The sequence below is a fragment of the Nicotiana sylvestris genome, chromosome 12 (assembly GCF_000393655.2).
Source record: "Nicotiana sylvestris chromosome 12, ASM39365v2, whole genome shotgun sequence".
NCBI lineage: Eukaryota > Viridiplantae > Streptophyta > Magnoliopsida > Solanales > Solanaceae > Nicotiana > Nicotiana sylvestris.
In genome coordinates, this window is record NC_091068.1 from 157,787,093 (window position 1) to 157,804,612 (window position 17,520).

Here is a 17,520-nt window from a genome sequence, read left to right on the forward strand (position 1 = left end):
AAAAAAGGATAGGGAACCAAGTTAGATATTTCGTCATTTCCCATCAGAAACCTAAAAGCATATCCTGTTGGTGGGGTATTATTACTTTTAATCCGCGCTACAAATTATTATATATAATATATATATATATATAATTATTATACGGTGTTATTTTACGTACAGCAACTGGTGCATAAGATAACAATACCAACAAACCAGCTGAAACTCCTTTTGCAAGTAACCAGCACAATATAAAAAACCGTCAAAAAAAATACACACCATCTATCAATTCGTCCGCCATCAATAATCAATCAACTACATCTCTTCTCTCCCCTCGAATCTCGCTTTCGCCGCCTCTTAAACGCGCCATTTCTGAAAGTTTGACCTTTGTACTTTGTTCAAAAGCTCGAAAAATAAGCGAAGATTTTTCGCTCATATCGATGCAGCTTATTTGTTGAAAGGTTTTAATTGTAGGTTTTTGAGAAATTAATGGCTGTTGCGAAACGTGTGTTTCAATTAGGTGCTAATTGTGGGATTAGATTGTCCAAATCTGGAGGGATTGATGCATCTAAAGTTTGTTCTGGTGGTTTGTTGATAGATAGGTCACAATCGAACGGTTTTGGTTCCGTTAATTTTTACAGTTCGGTATCGTCGTATAAATCGTCTACTAACAAGTTTGATTATAGGCAGATCTCGCAACTCGCTAAACCTAATGGCAAGCGTGCTTTCCTCGTCGATACTTTAGCTCTGGTAATTTTTATTTCTTCATTTAATTATTATTATTATTATTATTATTATTATTATTATTATTATTATTATTATTATTATTATTATTTGTTGTTGTATGGAAATGAAATGATTCCAAATGATCCCGAACTAATTAGAGGCAGGGATTCCAGTTCGAAATTCTATCATAGTCCATTTGATTTACTGGGTGCGAAATCTGTTAATTGTACTTACCTAGGGTTTGAGCTGGAGCTATTAGTTTTAGATGAACCCCTATGTTACACACTACATCTGTCCCTGACTAATTTAGGTTTGAATTAGTTGTCTTTAGCTTCCTCGTTGGATTCTTTATCATTTCCCATGTTGCAAGGGAGGATTCTGATTTTACTGATTGGTTGAAAATAAGGTGAAACCGAGGGTGTGTTTGGTATGAAGGAAAATGTTTTCCTGGAAAATGAATGATTTTCTTACTTAATTTCTGGTATTTAATAAGTAGGCAGAAAATATTATTCAAAGAGCATTTATATATAATCTAGGCAAGCACTATAGGGGTGAACGGCTAGGGTGGGGGTGGGGATGGCTGGAGTTGGGGTTGAGTGGGGGTATGGGTTTGGGGTGAGGGCGGGGAGGAGACAATCAGCATGGAATGACACTTATGTAGCTTGTTTTCCCTGCTCCCATTAGGGAAGTCATGGTCCTAATTTTAAAGGAAACTTGTTTTCTTATAGAAAATGTTTGACCAACTAAATATGAGAAAGTTGGAATATGCCACTGAAAAAATTGTTACAGCATTGGGGACCTTAAACCAATGAAAAAAGCTGTTTCCATTCGCAAAACCAACTCAAAAAACAATCCCCCCTTTTTTTTTTAAAAAACTCGTAACTTTCGTCCATGTTTGGTTTTAACCTTAAATAGGTGCCTAGGACCTACTGAAACCTTGCGGATCATAGCAAAAGTATCACGAACAAAGGGCTACATGATGCTCGTCAAGCCCAATAAAGAAATTAAGTGCCTATGGTATAGCGCACTTGGGATTGGGGCATTTTTTTTTTGTTTTTTTGGTAGGTGGAATCGGGGAATTCTCTTGATGGCCCGTGCAGATAATTGACTTTTTTTCAATTGTCTAAGCTCCTTCGTTTCTTTCCAAAAGAGGAATTCCACGCCAAAGATGACCCAAGTTTGGTCTTGAGATCATTCCTTTTAATCATAGTCAAAGTAGTTGTCTTGGCCTTACTAAAACCAATGCTTTCAAAATCAAAATAAAAACCAAATCAAAAAACGACTAAACTTATGGTTCCTTATTAACAAAAAAGAGCAACTAAACATTCGTCTTTAAGTTTTCAAAATTGCTTTCTATCTGATTTGTAGTAAATTAGTACCAGTGTTGTCAAAGGCGCGCTTAAGCCCTGAAGCAAGGCTAAAAACATATTGAGCGTTTCACCTCGCTTTGTGAGCGCTTCAGTGTCGCATCAAGGCTCTAAGGCATACTTTTCCTTGCCAATGAGTGAAATCTTGAAAAGGCGACACTAAACAATTGATATTTCACTTTTCGTAATTTTTTTTTCAATTTCTTTGTCCATGTATTTGTTATTCATGCTTATAATTATTGGTCTTAGACTACATATACATATTTTTACTTTTTCTCCGGTTGCGCCTTTTTTCATTAAAGCTCACGCGTTATATGCTCTTTGCGCTTAAAGCCCCAACGGCTTTAGAGCTTTTTTGCGGTTTTCGCTTTTGATAACACTGATTAGTACACTTAGCTGCGTTGGAGACTTTGTTGTTTTATATTTGTCATTGTTGATATGCAATATAGATATTTAGAGATTTGGTGTGCTGACAGGTCCGGAGTTTAGAAGCACAAGGTGTACCATCAAAGCAGGCAGAGGCAATAACATCTGCTATCACTGAGGTTTTGAATGACAGCTTGGAAAATGTAGCTCATTCCTTTGTTTCACGAGCTGAAATGCAGAAAGTAAGACTCTACACAAGCTCTTTTGTTGTTATAAAATGTGCCCATGTGTACTATGTTGAAACTGCCTTCTGTGTGCTTTTGGATTTGTAGTCTGAGATGGTTCAAGACGGCAACCTTTCCAAGTTCAAGTCTGAAGTACAAAGCTCACAGGTACATAATTGTCATGAAGCTATATTCGTTTTTTTTTTTGGATGAAATAAGGTGTTTCATTAGCAAAAGGCATCAAGGAGATGCAAATTAAAAAAGTAATGAAATGCAGAAAAAAATAAGAATTGTAGCTCCCTTTACAGTGTGTCAATCTAAGACCAGGGAGCTAACAAAGTCCAAACATTGGTCAGTGCTAATTACAGAAGCTAACTTAGTCCAACAAAAAAGATTGAGTAGGCAAATAGCTTTGAGAGTGTGATTTGGAGTTGAGATTCCATCAAAACATCTTCTATTCCTTTCATTCCATAAACATCAGTATTTGGAGTTGAAGCTATATTAGTTCATTGTTGTGTATGTCAGTATTTTAAAGAAGTTTCAGCTATGTTGGTTATTTATCTAGGCATTCCTTTTGTGTTTTGCTAGGGGGAAATTTATTTCTTCTGTTTGCATAATATTAACTTTCAACAAGTCCAATCTGCATTAGGTGATTTTTTCCTGCCAGGAGAGTAAGCTAACTTTTTTCACTGGTCTGGGATTATAATAGTAAGATATATATGCTTATACGTATGTAGTCCTGCAATATATTCGGCAATGGCATACCTTTTCATTCTCAAGAAGAAGTCCTGCAACATATTGAAGCTGTTGTTAGGACCTATGATGCTCAGCTATCGTCCGGTGCTTTGACTCATTCACGAGTTTATAAATGGAGAAGTGATGATGCGTACCGGATGTTTTTCTCCTTTGATGTTATGTTGACTTTAACTGTTCGGTAGATAACTTCAGTAGGTCAACTATTCGATTAGTGTGAGCTGTGAAAGAGTACGGAATGCAACTCAAGCTGAATTCTTGAAATTTAATTTTGAAAAGAAAAAAAAGTGGGAAAAAGTAAAAGGGAAAACAAAGAAAGATAATACGGAACTGAGTTCAACAACGCATGGTGCAATAAACATGGCATGAAGGAGAAGAGGAGAAGGTGTATGTTTTTATTGTTGCCATATGACAAGTATTATGGTTAACTCTTCTACCTTTCACTTCAGGAGGTAATTAGAGATTCTATGTTAAGGTATTGGGTTTGATCTGCTCTGGCTCCTAAGTAAATTCACCTAGTTGATTTCATCTAGTACTTTACTCTTCTCTCCGTAGATATTCTTTGTTGTTTCGTTCTTTGGGGTTGGGGATGGTGGGGAAGGTGGTTTAACAGAGCATTCTAAATTACTGAATCCTTGATCTATGCATTAGGTAACTAGTGTAGTTGTGACTTAGCTAAATTTATGGTTCGCTTATAATTTCTCGCAGCAATCATGGTTCATGAAGATTTTTGACTTTCAATCTTCCACCTAATTATGGCAGCTCTTTAACCCATTCATCCAAATTAGAAAAACTTACCTGTAACTTCTAAGCACACGCTGTATAAGTATTTCCTGACCAGTGTGTTTCTTGATCTATGATATAAGCCATAATAATTCTTCACATCAGCTCCATTCAAAAAGAAAAAATAAAAAAATTTCACATCAGCTGATACTGAAAATTGTTAAAGCTTGGTGAAATACGTATCACCAATTGCTTTGACATTTCCAAATGTTCTTCTGGTTAGAGGGACGACAATCTCTTCCAATTTTGACATTTACAGGTTGAAATGCTTGCAAATATCCATTTTCAAGAGGCAATTAAATTGAGCGGTTGATAACCTTGTGTTAGAGTAAGAAGTTTTCTTATGGTATTCATCAAATTCCTGTTAGATAGAGTTTGTGCTAGAAGTTGATGGAAAATGGACATACTTCTCATATGTAAAATTTTATAGGAGTAAGAGACCTTAACTTAATATAGATTCTTCAGGTCTATTTTGACGCTTTCTGGAAGAAGTTTAAATGCACTATATTCCATAACATCCTACAAATTTGCAACTTTTGGCGTAAAAGAGCCTAAACTCCATATTCAGGTATCATTCTTCTTTTGCTAGGTAGAGGTTATCCAGTCATTCTAGAGTCTCTACAAAGTCAATCAGATTCATACGTGTACTTGGAAATGGGAACACCAAATCGGTGATACATATTTCAGATGAAGAGCCTATCTTTGGCTATATTGTTGTTTAGGTAGAGTTATATTACGGATCAACTATGGTAAGTGTTTAAATTTGAGACAAGATATGATCCTAACCCGGCTATATGAAGAAGCAATGACTAAGTCGGGAAAAAAAAACGATGAACTAAAATGTCAAATCAAAAGAAAAAGATGGGTCGGCTGGGTCTTTCTTGTAATTATTACTTTATCAAGCAAGTATCAAAGTTAATAGTGGTTGGTTTTGAAGGGAACGTTGGCTCAGCACTGATGGCTGCGTATATCCCTTAGTGAAGAGAATTCGCATCTTCAATATTTTGAGGGATGAAAAGGGTTAGAACCAAAAACTTCTAGTTGGGCACCCCAGATAAGAATGACATGAGTATTTAGGAGTCGTTTGGTTCAACCCTGGGATAGAAAAGGTTATCCCATGGGATTATAATCCCTCCTACTATATGAGATAGCTAAACCCAAGTTTTTGGTATAAGTTCTAATCCTGATTTGAGTTAATACCTACAACCAAAATTTTATATTGGGATAACCCCCCTAGTCCTTGTAACCAAACGGCCCGTTAGAATTTTGATTTGTCAAAGAGTCGGATTTGTTGCCTGATTAGCTGAGACAACTTCTTCAAAAATATCATGGGAGTCCTTTTTTTTTCCTCCCTATGTTAACCATGAAGCATCATTGAGGAGCAATCAACTTATCCAATTCAGGATTTTGGAATCATCAACACAACTAATTTTGTTTCTAATAATACAAAACTTCTTGAAAGTGAGATAAGTGTTACTGATGCCATTTATGATGGCTTGAAGAAAGTTCGGCCTTGCCTATATGACCAAATTGTGGGCAGCACAGTATCCGAAAGATATGAGAACGGATGTCAATTTCTATTCCCTTTTGCATGGATATATCCCTTCTGAAAATTTCTTTAACATTGGTTGTTCAAGGAGGAAAAGAAAGTGACATAGTTCAAAACAGTACAGAGTGTAGGTGTTCATCTATGCACTTTTCTAGGAAACATTAACATTACACTCCTTCCCAATGAAATACCACATCTTTCTTTTCGAAATAGTTTTATTTTCTCGAGGGAAGTGCTACTACATGTTATATGTCGTCAAAAACTAAACCGAACTTGTTCACATTTCAAAACAATTTTCTATTATCTACTCTTACAACCCAAAAAGTTATTTGTGGCCCACATATATCAATTTTTAGCTTTAATTCTAATGAGGGCAAGATTAAGAGATGATGTTCAGTTCGGAGTATTTGTATTTCATGAACTACTTGTAAATGGTTGCAGACCGTAACAATTTACTTGAAAGGCTTTGTCTTTTAAACTTCAAAAATGTTTTGTACTCTTATCTTGGTTTGTTTTTGGACATTTGTGACTGGTACGTGATAGAATTTAATAAATCATTGGCTGAAGGGATGAAACGGGCTTAAACTCAGTATGTTGGACCAATGATATTGCAATATAGTTGTATTAATATATGTTCATTATATATGTTTTTGTTCTACCCCTGAACGAGGATTGGTTTGAATTTACATGTGCATTATATATGTTTTTGTTCTACCCCTTAACGATGATTGGTTTGAATTTACATGTGCATTTCATTTTGTATCTCGATTAAATATTTCTGATTGCAGGAACATCATTTTTCTCTGTTGCAACGTGAGACTGAAAAGCTTCGGAACGACATTGAAAAAATGCGCAGTGAACTAAGGTACATTACCTGCAGAAAAATTGATTTTTCACTTTTGTGTAGCAGATTGTTAACCATTCTTACTTGTTCATATAGGTATGAGATTGACAAGCTTACTGCCGGCCAACGTTTGGATTTAAATCTTGAAAGAGGGTAAGGCTTGAAAAGTCCTTATCAGCTAGTGAATAATTAGACTGTTCATTTTTCAACTCCCTGATGATTGGTTGCGGTCATTTTAAATTGTGCAGACGCATTCGTGATGAGCTTGCCAATCAAAATGCAGAAACTACAAATCTTACAAATAAGCTTGATCGGGTAAGTGTTTGCTCTCGTGTGGAAATGATGTAAAATGAGTGTAAACCTTTTTTTTTTTTTTGGTTTGTTTGATAATGATTTGTGTAAACCTTTCTTGAACTCACTCAATTCTTGTGAATACTTTTTCTTTTCTCTTGCTTGTTCCGTGAATAGGAAATTCATGCATTGAGGGCACAACTCGAAGCTGCAAAATATGAAGTGATCAAATACTGTATAGGTACTCTTGTCTCTATCTCGGCTGTTGGTCTGGCTGTGTTACGGTTATACACCTGAGATATTCCAGACGATATTTGTTGTTAATTCTTAATTGAGCTCGGGTGCTCAGATATTGATAGTTATTCCTCTGGAAGCTTGAATAGAGATCAACCACATTGTTAAACCGCTGTAATACTCACAATTTGGTAGATAGGTTAACAGTTGTATTCAATTTCTTTCAAGCTTGTTCATTTGTTCACATTTAAGGTGGTTGCCACATTTTTGCTATGGCAATATTTCAAATTTGGGAGGTTGATATAGTCATTTGTTAATACACCTTCTGCTGCCATTATCTTCATAATAAGAAAGTTTCGACCTAATCTTAAACATGTCAAAGAAGTCATGAATCAAACTTTTATTCGCCGACAGTTTATGGTTTAACATGTTTTGTATAAGTTTATTGGCAATGTATTACCTCTAATTGTTCAGGTTAACAACATGTGTGTAGTAGATACTGATTTATGTAGTTGATTCTGAATAACTATCTAACACCGCATAACATGCTCTTTGGTCTGCCTAACTCAAAAGAAATATGGATCACAGGCAGAGTCGTATTAGGTGATGTTATCATTGTATTCATCTCAAACAAGGAAATGTCTGATGGAAATTAATAGAACGTTTTGGAGTTGAATTTTTCTTTTTCTGCTTTTGGATCACTTGGGCAATCTCTGATTTCACTAGGGTCTCCCACTTTCTAACACAAAAGATCAGATAATGAAAAATAAGCGATCAACGAGATCACTTAGATGATCATAATTAATACATGAGCGATTTTTAGATAAAACATATGCGTTCTATGATTTTAGTAGGATTTCCCATTTTTTTGCCTACTTATGTTTTTTGCTCAAAAAAATAATACTACTAATAGGAGATTTATAGACAACAAAAATTCGGTCTATTATTTTACCACAATCTCCACTTTATAAATAAATAATATTGATAATAACTATAAGCGATAAACCGAAGATCTCCTGGGAAACCCAAAAAAGGAATAGTGCAGGCTTTCTCGAGAGCACGGAAGTTTTGGCTAGGTTTTCTTCATTTACTAGAATGATTTCTATACATTTAACCAAACAAGAATGAAGCAAAAAGGAATTAAACTGCCACCTCCAAATTGGAAGTATATTTACTTTGCGCTATGCAGATTGAGGTAACTTTCAGAATTCGCGAAAGACAAAAATGTTTAACCAAAAAGTATTGTACTCTTTGTTAAACTAATTAAATGTTAAATGAGGTGAAAGGTGAATCAATCTTAGAGTTTGGGTGATACAGTTTATTTAATGCTAAGAACCGTTTAACCAATCATTAAATGTGCACTTTGAAGAGTAAATGGAGAGTGAGTAATGAGCAAATATGAGAAATGACAATAAATGTAAATAGGAAGAACACTTCACCCAAATATCAGATGATGTGGAAGATTCTTCCTTCTAACAACGAGATATGGAAGTGAACAAGAATATAAGCAATGCTTTCTTGGATCATGTGAGTGAAAGGAAGAATAATCGATGAAATCAATCACTATGGAAGGTAAACTTTGTATATTCTCTCAATGGTCAACTTCTTACAATAGTTTTCTCAGATTCAATCTCACGTGCCCCATTTTCTTCTCTCTCTCTCTCTTCTATTTATATGGGATATTCTCTAAAAGCTCTAAAAAGTACAACAAAAGGAATATCCAGGAGAATAACCATGTCACTAGTTCCAAGACTATACTAGCAGTTATTCTTATTCTTCAATATTCGACCTCGACCTCTATGGCTCGCTCAGTGACTGCTCGTTGTTGGGCTTTGGTCAACCTTGTCCTATCTGCCCAATTGGAACACAGTCTTTTCACCTTATGATCTTTCCATGCCCAACTTCCTCGGCAAGATTTAAACCCATACAGTTAGTCCCTCCGCTTGTCGGGGTCGCCTTCTGGTCGGGCCCGGTAAGCGGACCTTTTAAGTTGGCGATTTGTGAAGAAATTTTTGGTGTGGTAATTGAGTGAGGTGTCCGTTGCTGAAGCAATGACGTGTCATTTTGAGATTCGTGGGTCATGAGGTTGGTACAAGATGACGTCATAACGCATGCGTCATCATTATGTATCTTCTCGATGCGTTGCCTCGTTCTTCGAGTCCCTGTCGTTTCGATTTTAGGGTCACTGACGGTTGCTTGCATCGATTTGAAGGCCCCTGAGGTCTATAAATAAAGAGGGGGAAGTTTCTTAAACAAACTTTTGCACTCTTCTAGTTTCTTCATCCCTGCACTTGCTTCCTTTTCTCCTTCTTGTGTTCTTGCTTCCTGTAACCGCTACCATTTACACACCTTCTTCTTTTTCTGTCTCCTCATATACACATCATCGGAAAATGGCTACCGTAACCCTCAATGCTGAGATAGTTTTCGACCCTACTCTATTATCGGTGGCCATGCCTCCTCGTGAGGATGAAAGCTTTCCCATTGTGGAGGAGATCATTCCTCGTAACCCTACTTCCAGGTTTGATTTCTCTAAGGACCCCACCCTTGAACCGGAGTCTGCAAAGTCGGAGATGGAAGCGAAATACCTTGCCGCCCTTAGGGCCAAGTACGGCATTCCAGCCCACGTTGACCTGGTTCCGATTGGAGATGACGTGATTCAAGTCCACAGGCCAGGGTATTGTCCGTTTTACGCCTACCCATTCCATATAGGTTATTCTCTTACTCTTCCTCCGTTGGCGAAGGAGTTCCGCCGCTACTACTGTATCTTTCCGGCACAACTCTCTCCTTACCTTTACATGATTTTTCTTATGTTGGCGAAGTTTGCGGAGCTCGCCGGCTGCGAGGTCTCCATCTGCCATCTTCTGCATCTTTTTGGGCCGAGCTTCCATAGAAGCACGATGATTCACCTCCGCCACCGCGGAACCAAAGGGTTGGTGGCGGGGATAGACGATAGGACGAACCACCGTTTATGGGCTCATTATTTCTTTGTTAAAACCGAGCATGTGGTAGCAAACCCTAGCGACTTTCCTGAACAATGCAATTTTGCTCGTAAGTATTGCTATTTGGAGTATGTTCTTCTCTTCTTTTCGTGATTCGTGACTAGTTACGTCATTTTTCCTTTTGCAGCTGAGAGGCATCCCCCATCTTTGGTTGCCGATATCAGTGATTGGGTGGCCCGCATTTTACCTCACACCGTAGGTAGCCGTGCCTGGGCATCCTTTAACAAGAGATTCGGGCTCAAGCCTTCAACCAGTAAGTCGGGTTCTGCCTTTATAACTATTTCACCTTTGCCGTGGTGCATATCTTTTTGTCGTTTTATAATTTTCCTTTGATGCTAGGTTAGAGAACTTCTAAGAAGGTGAAGGCTCCCGTCCCCGCATTCCGTCAGGCGGTCGATTCGGCTGGGACGCAGTTCGTGTTGGCCGAGTCTATGCGAAATACTCCTTCCCAGACTCCTGTATTAAGTGAACCTAGTCTTCAGACGGCCACCCCATTAGTGGAGATCCCAGCTTGACCGATGGTTCATTTAGTGGACGAATCTTCCACTGGCAAGAGGAAGCGACATCATTAAAGAGGCGACGAGTAGAGACCGTGGTCACACCCAAACGGTCCATGGCCATGGATATGGAGATGATGTGCACTTCAGCCACGGGGATTGCTTCCCTACCAGAGAATGTCGCGGAAGCTAGGCCGTTGGAGACAACGAAGGCAGCCATGAAAATGGAAACACTAGGGGCAGCCGAGGTTGGCTCATCGTCTGCTATTGGTAGAGAAAAAACGGTCGTCGTAGAGGATGACAGGTCTGGTTATGATATCGACCCCGAAGAGGTACGAACTTTCGAGGAGAGATTCACTCAAGTGGAGGTGATGACCGCGGGGTCCACTCGAAATATTGTCATTGCTGTGGATTTCAACTTGCTAGTCAATTCGGAGAGCGTTGCTCCAGCTTTGGCCCCTTTATGCGCGGAGCCTGAGAATAGGACCTTGCAGATGCTGAAGGATAAGGACCTATCATTAGGCATTTCTGGGATGGCCCTGCGAGTCAGTCCTTTCTTATCGTTTTGATTTCTTCCTTTTACGTTATTTGTCTTTGCTGACCTTTCTTCGTCTGTTTATCAGACCCTCATCTTGAAGATTGAGAGCGCCCGTCGAGAGGATAAGAGGACGAGAGTCTATAAGAAGATGGAGTCGAAGTATAGAGAGTACCGTACCAAGCATAAAGCCCTGGTCCGTATGCTTGGTGAGGATGCTCTGTTTCCAACCCTTCGTGACGATCTGAGGCAGAAGAATGAGGAGTTGAAGGCGAAGGATGACGAGTTGAAGGAGAAGAACGTCGAGCTCATGAGGATTAATGGCAGGTGCAGAATGACGAGCTCGAGGTGAGCAAGGGGGTCATGGCTGAGTGCGTCGATCTCCAAGCTTAGGTGACGTCTTTACGGGCCGAGCTTGAATAGAGTGCAATTGTGGTTATCGGCTTAAGGGATGAGATGGCTGCTAAAGCTGCGGAATTGGAGCAAGTTGAGAGAGCTAGATCGGCTGCTGTGGCGGAGGCGGCGGCGTTAGCGGGCACTCTCTGCGTTTTCAGGTCAGAGTGTGCTAGTGAGGTAGAGTTCTTTGCTCTTAAAGAGGCTCGGCTCGAAGAGCGGATAGGCGAACTAGAAGGAGGCGTTCAAGATTTGAACGAGCAGGTAGCAATCCTTAAGGCTGAGAAAGCGCAGCAGCATGCTCAGACGTCTACTTCTCATGCTTCCACTTATCTTAATGTCCTAAGGTACTTGTATAAGAAGTGGGTCCATGCTGAGGCTCATCTTGACATATACAGAGGTTTGACGACGACCGGGAAAGCCTCTTAGTTGGAGTTTGAGGATGCTTGTGTTAAGGCACGTGCAGCTCGTGCCGCTTGCGGCTATGACCCTGGCACGCCCAGGATAGACGATGACGAGGAAGATGTGGATGAGATTGAGCCAGATGCTTGGTACGAAGACGAGTACTTGGATGGCGAGGGTGGAGATGGTGCTGCTGGGTTGGGCGGTAAAGGTGGTGACGGAGATGATGCAGCGTGATGGTGCAGTGTGATTTTCTTGTACTTAGTTTTTTTTTGTTGCTCTTTTTCTCTTTTGGAGGGGGGTCTTTTTGGCCCTTTGTAATATACTCTTTATTTTGGAATAGGATGGTTATTGTCTTTTTGCTGTATATTTTTGACTCTTTTCGTTTTTCTTCGTATGCTTTTTCCTTTGTAAGAGTTCCTGACTTAGTTGACACGACTGAGGCCGAATATCAATTAACTTGAGTGAGATCGAATCACTGATTGATTTACACAAGATCGAATGTTAATAAATTCGAACGAAGTCAAATGTGAGTCAATTCGAGCGAGATTGAATGTTAATGAATTCAAACGGATTCGAACCTGAGTTGATTCGAGCGAGGTCAAATGTTAATGAATTTGAACAGAGTCCAATGTGAGTCGATTTGAGCGAGGTCGAATATTTGACCCTTAAAGTAATTCGAACGAGGTCGAATGTTCGACTCTTTAAGTGATTCGAACGAGGTCGAATGTAAATAAATTCGAGCGAGGTCGAATATGAGTCGATTCGAATGAGGTCGAATGTTTGACTCTTTAAGTGATTCGAATGAATGGAAATAAATTCGAGCGAGGTCTAATTTTTGACTTTTTAAGTGATTCGAACGGGGTCAAATATGAGTCAATTCGAGCGAAGTCAAATGTTTGACTCTTTAAGTGATTCGAACGAGGTCGAATGTTTGACTCTTTAAGTGATTCGAATGGGGTCGAATGTAAATAAATTCTAGTGAGGTCGAATGTGAGTCGATTCGAGCGAGGTCGAATATTTGACTCTTGGCGTAATATAGAAACTTTGTGGAGATGAAAAACTCATGTGTTTGCATACTTCCCTTTGTTTATACATTCATTGGAGAAGTTTACATACGTTGAAGTTTTCATGTTTTTCTGAAGTCCCGGCCTATCTAGTCCCTTCATTGTTCGACTTGGAAAAGTAGTTGATAGGTCGAGCGATGAACTTATACTTAAACCCTGAGATGCTCCCTTTGTCGCCTCGTTAAAAACCTCCCCAAGAAAATCCAATTGGGACAAAACTAGAGTAAGGCAAAAAAGAGTACGACTCGGGGGGCGTCTATCCTTAGAAGTTGAAGTATTTGAGGTGTTTCCTTCCATTGTTTCCAGCTGGAATGACCCTTTGCTTGCTGTCGCCGTGATTTTGTATGGGATGTCCCAATTGGTTCCCAATTTGCCTTCTCGTGGGTCTTTGTTTGCTTGTGTTTTGGCTTTGAGTACGTAGTCCCCGATTTTGAGTGGCCTGATTTTGGCTTTTTTGTTATAGTACAGCTCTACCTGTTGTTTTTGAGCTATCATTCTTATGTAGGCCATGTCTCTTTTTTCTTTGGCTTCATCGAGGTCTTGCCTTCTATTTTCGTCATTGCTTGGCCCGCTTTCATTTGAGTATCTCATAATGGGCTCCCCGACCTCAACTGGTATCATTGCATCAGTCCTATAGACTAGTGAGTATGGTGTTTCCCCTGTGCTCATTTTTGACGAGGTGCGATATGCCCATAGCACTTTTGGTAGTACTTCCGGCCACAGTCCCTTGGCGTTTCGAGTTTCTTTTTCATGATATTCAATATTGTTTTGTTGGAGGATTCCGCATGACCATTGCCTGCGGGGTGATATGGCGTGGAGAGTATTCTTTTGATGTGCCATTTTTCGAAGAACTCGACGGTCTTTTTTCCAGTGAATTGAGGATCGTTGTCGCAACTGATTTCTTTGGGGATGCCGAAGTGGCATATGATGCTTCTCCATATGAGCGTGATTACTTCTTGTTCGTGTATTTGGGCGAATGCACCTGCTTCTACCCATTTGGAGAAATAGTCAGTTAAAACTAAAAGAAATTGTACATTACCTCGTCCCGCTGGTAAAGGTCCGACGATGTCCATTCCCCACTTGATGAAAGGCCATGGCGAACTTGACTGAATGAAGGTTCTCGTCCGCTTAGTGAATCATAGTAGCATATCTTTGGCATTGCTCGCACCTTTTGACGAAGTTAGCAGCTTTTTTCTTTATCGTGGGCCAATAGTAACCTGCCCGTATGAGGTATCTAACGAGACCTCGGTTGCCAGTGTGAGCTCCGTAGTAGCCCTCGGGTACTTCTTTGAGGACGCACTGTGTTTGATTTGGCCCTAAGCACTTTCCTAGGGGGCCACCAAATGTTCTTTTGTACAAGTCGTTATTGATGACATTGTACCTGGTCGCCTACATTCGAAGCTTCTTGGCTTCTTTTCTGTCGGGTGGGAAAACTCTGTCATGCAGTTATGAGATAATATGATTGCGCCAGTCCCAAGTTAGGTTTATAATGCGTACTTTGATTTGGTCCAGCAACGAATAGAGGAGATTGAACACGTTCCCCTCTCCGGTTATGCTTTTGGCGGTCGCTGCCAATTTGACGAGGCCATCTGCTTTGATGTTCTGCGCTCGAGGTATTTGATCGAGCTGGAATTCGTCGAACTAGGGTAATAGTTTGCAAATCTCGGTCTGATATTTCTGTAACCGTTGCTCCTTAATTTGGAAAGTCCCGATGACCTGATTGATGATGAGTTGTGAGTCGCATCGAAGATGACTCGCCGTGCTTCGTATTTGAGTGCTAGTTTCAACCCTGCAATCACGACCTTATACTCGGCTTCGTTGTTAGTAATATTAGAGCATCGTATGGATTGGAGAACTACTTCGCATATTGGGACCTCGAGCACGAGTCCCGGTGCATATCCAGATGCATTAGAGGCGCTGTCGGTGTACAGGACCCACATGTCGCGTACTTCGGTAAAAGAAATAGAGGTTTCTTTCTCGACTTTGGATATTATCTTCGCACTAAAGTCGGCAAGAACCTGCGACTTTATCGTTGTTCGCGGCTGATAGGTTATATCATGTTTGCTCAGCTCTATGGCCCACTTGGCCAATCTACCCGACAATTCGGGTTTGTGCAAGATACTCCTTAAAGGAAAAGTCGTGACCATTGAGATGGGGTGGCACTGAAAATAAGGTCTAAGCTTCCGTGAAGCTACGACCAGGGCCATAGCTAACTTTTCGAGGTGGGGGTACCTCGTTTCAGTGTCGACCAAAGTTTTGCTACTATAATAGATTGGAGATTGCATACCTTTATTTTCTCATACCAGGATTGCACTTACTACTATATTGAACACGACCAAATAGACAAGGAGGCGTTCTCCGGGTTCTGCCTTAGCGAGCAACGACGGTGAAAAGAGGTAGGCCTTCAGTTCTTTCAAGGCGTTGATGCATTCGGTATTCTATTGGAGTCCATTGTCCTTTTTGAGTACGTCAAAAAATTTGTGGCACCTATAGGAGGACCGCGAAATGAACCTTAACAAGGCGGCTATTCGTCCAGTTAGTTTTTGCACTTGTTTTTTGCTGGTTAGATTTTCTGGGATTCTTTCTATGGCCTTGATTTGGTCGGGATTGACCTCGATGCCTCGTTGTGATACCAAGAAGCCGAGGAATTTCCCAAATGTCAAGCCGAAGGCACATTTCTCGGGGTTTAATTTCATGTCGTACCTTCTGAGTATGTCGAAGGCCTCCCTCAAGTGGTCGATATTGTTTTCCTTTCTTTTTGACTTGACCATGTCGTCAATATATACTTCCATGGTTTTGTCGAGTTGTTCTTTGAAAATTTTGGTCACCAACCTTTGGTACGTTGCCCCGCATTTTTTAACCTGAACGGTATCACTCTGTAGTAGTACGTCCCTTGGTAGGTGATGAAGGTAGTTTTTTCCTATTCCTCCTCCTCCATGAGTATTTGGTTGTAGCCCGAGTAAGCGTCCAAGAAACTCAGCAGTTCGTGCCTGGTTGTAGCGTCGATGAGTTGGTCGATATGAGGTAGCGGGAATGAGTCTTTTGGACAGGCTTTGTTCAGGTCTGTGAAGTCCATGCACATTCTCCACTTACCGTTCTTATTTTTCACCATGACTATGTTGGCGACCCACTGGGGCCAGGTACTTCGATTCTATGATAGAACCGTTCACTAGTAATTTCTCGACCTCTTTACGAACTGTATCGTTTATTGCCGAGATGAACTTTCGTCTGATTTGTCTTACTGGGGGGGGGTAAAATGGGTCGACGTTCAATTTATGAGTTGCTATTTCCTTTGAGATACCTAGCATGTCTGCATGGGAAAAAGCGAACAGGTCCACGTTATTTCTTAAGAATTGATGAAATTTACATAGATCTTGGAGTTTATGGCCGCTGAAAGCTTTCTTGCTGGGGTTGTCGTCGTCTAATTAGACGGGGTCAAGGTACTCTACAGTTGACCTCATTGCTTCTATGATTTCAAGGTCGCGGATGACGTCTTTCGTTTCCTCGCCATCCAATGCCATCTTCGTTAATTGCTATGCATCATCGGCTTTTTCTTTCTATTTCCGGGTGTATGTGCATCTTGGGCGATGCGGTAGTATTATCGGGCCGTGCGTTGCTCTCCCCAGATGCTGAATACTCCCTAGGGGGTGGGAAATTTAATGACTTGGTACAAACTGGAGGGGATGGCTTTCATGCCGTGTATCCATGGTCGGCCTATGATAGTATTGTACGTCGTATCCTGGTCAATGATGTGGAACGTAATCTCCAAGGTGACGTCGCAGGCCAGGACGGGCATCGTGATTTCTCTAGATATCCGCTCGAGGATGGATGATGCATGCGCCACTTCCATTGTCGACCATGATACGTCTTACATCAGTATCAAAAACACGTAAAGTAATGACGAGGGCATCATAGTGAGGAAAGATCAAACCGTGGGTATTCGACTTATCGAAGATGATACTTTCTTCGAGTTTGTCATATTGTCGTGGGTGATTGACCGCTTGAGCTTGTGAGTGGTGGTGAACTTCACGATGTTGATAGATGCGTCGTCGCCTCCTTGATGATCATTTGAATGGTCCGAACTGGGGAAGGTGTTTTGGGAAGCCCCTGAGGTTGTTCTCGCACTCGGGTGAAGTTGGCCCTTCCTCGATCACTCATCAACTCTTTTAAATGCTCTTGGTGAAACATGTTCACGACCTCCTGTCTAAGGGCGATGCAATCCTCGGTCTTATGACCCGATTCCTGGTGGAATTCGTAGATGGCGTTTGACTTTTTGGTGTTTGGGTCGGGCTTCATCTTCTGTGGCCATTTTACCTTTGGGCCGAGCTTTTCCAATGCGTAGACTATTTTTGAGGGAGAAACACAAAAATTGTAAGCCGATAATAAGGGGAAATACCTCTTTCATTTCGATGGGTTCTCGTTTGCGGCCTGGATGGATCTTTGTCGCGACGTGGAGATGGCATGAGAGTGCCTCGATGTAAGGCTGATGTCTTTCTCGGTTAGGTCTTGAT

At 40.6% G+C, this 17,520-nt stretch overlaps 1 protein-coding gene across 1 annotated transcript; it reads left to right on the forward strand.

Moving 5' to 3' along the window:
• Positions 1-200: 200 nt before the first annotated feature.
• LOC104211831 (protein FMP32, mitochondrial-like) lies at positions 201-7,421 on the forward strand. Its single transcript, XM_009760955.2, has 7 exons — positions 201-729; positions 2,549-2,680; positions 2,771-2,830; positions 6,536-6,612; positions 6,688-6,744; positions 6,840-6,906; positions 7,060-7,421. Exons 1-7 carry the CDS (start codon positions 469-471, stop codon positions 7,177-7,179), a joined length of 774 nt encoding a protein of 257 aa, XP_009759257.1. The 5' UTR covers positions 201-468; the 3' UTR covers positions 7,180-7,421.
• Positions 7,422-17,520: the final 10,099 nt, after the last annotated feature.

Excerpts from the sequence above, each read along its gene's own strand:
- LOC104211831 (XM_009760955.2), top strand. The coding sequence starts at position 469 with ATGGCTGTTGCGAAACGTGTGTTTCAATTAGGTGCTAATTGTGGGATT. Across the intron at positions 730-2,548 it reads TCGTCGATACTTTAGCTCTG|GTCCGGAGTTTAGAAGCACA; the intron begins GTAATTTTTATT and ends GTGTGCTGACAG. Across the intron at positions 2,831-6,535 it reads CTGAAGTACAAAGCTCACAG|GAACATCATTTTTCTCTGTT; the intron begins GTACATAATTGT and ends TTCTGATTGCAG.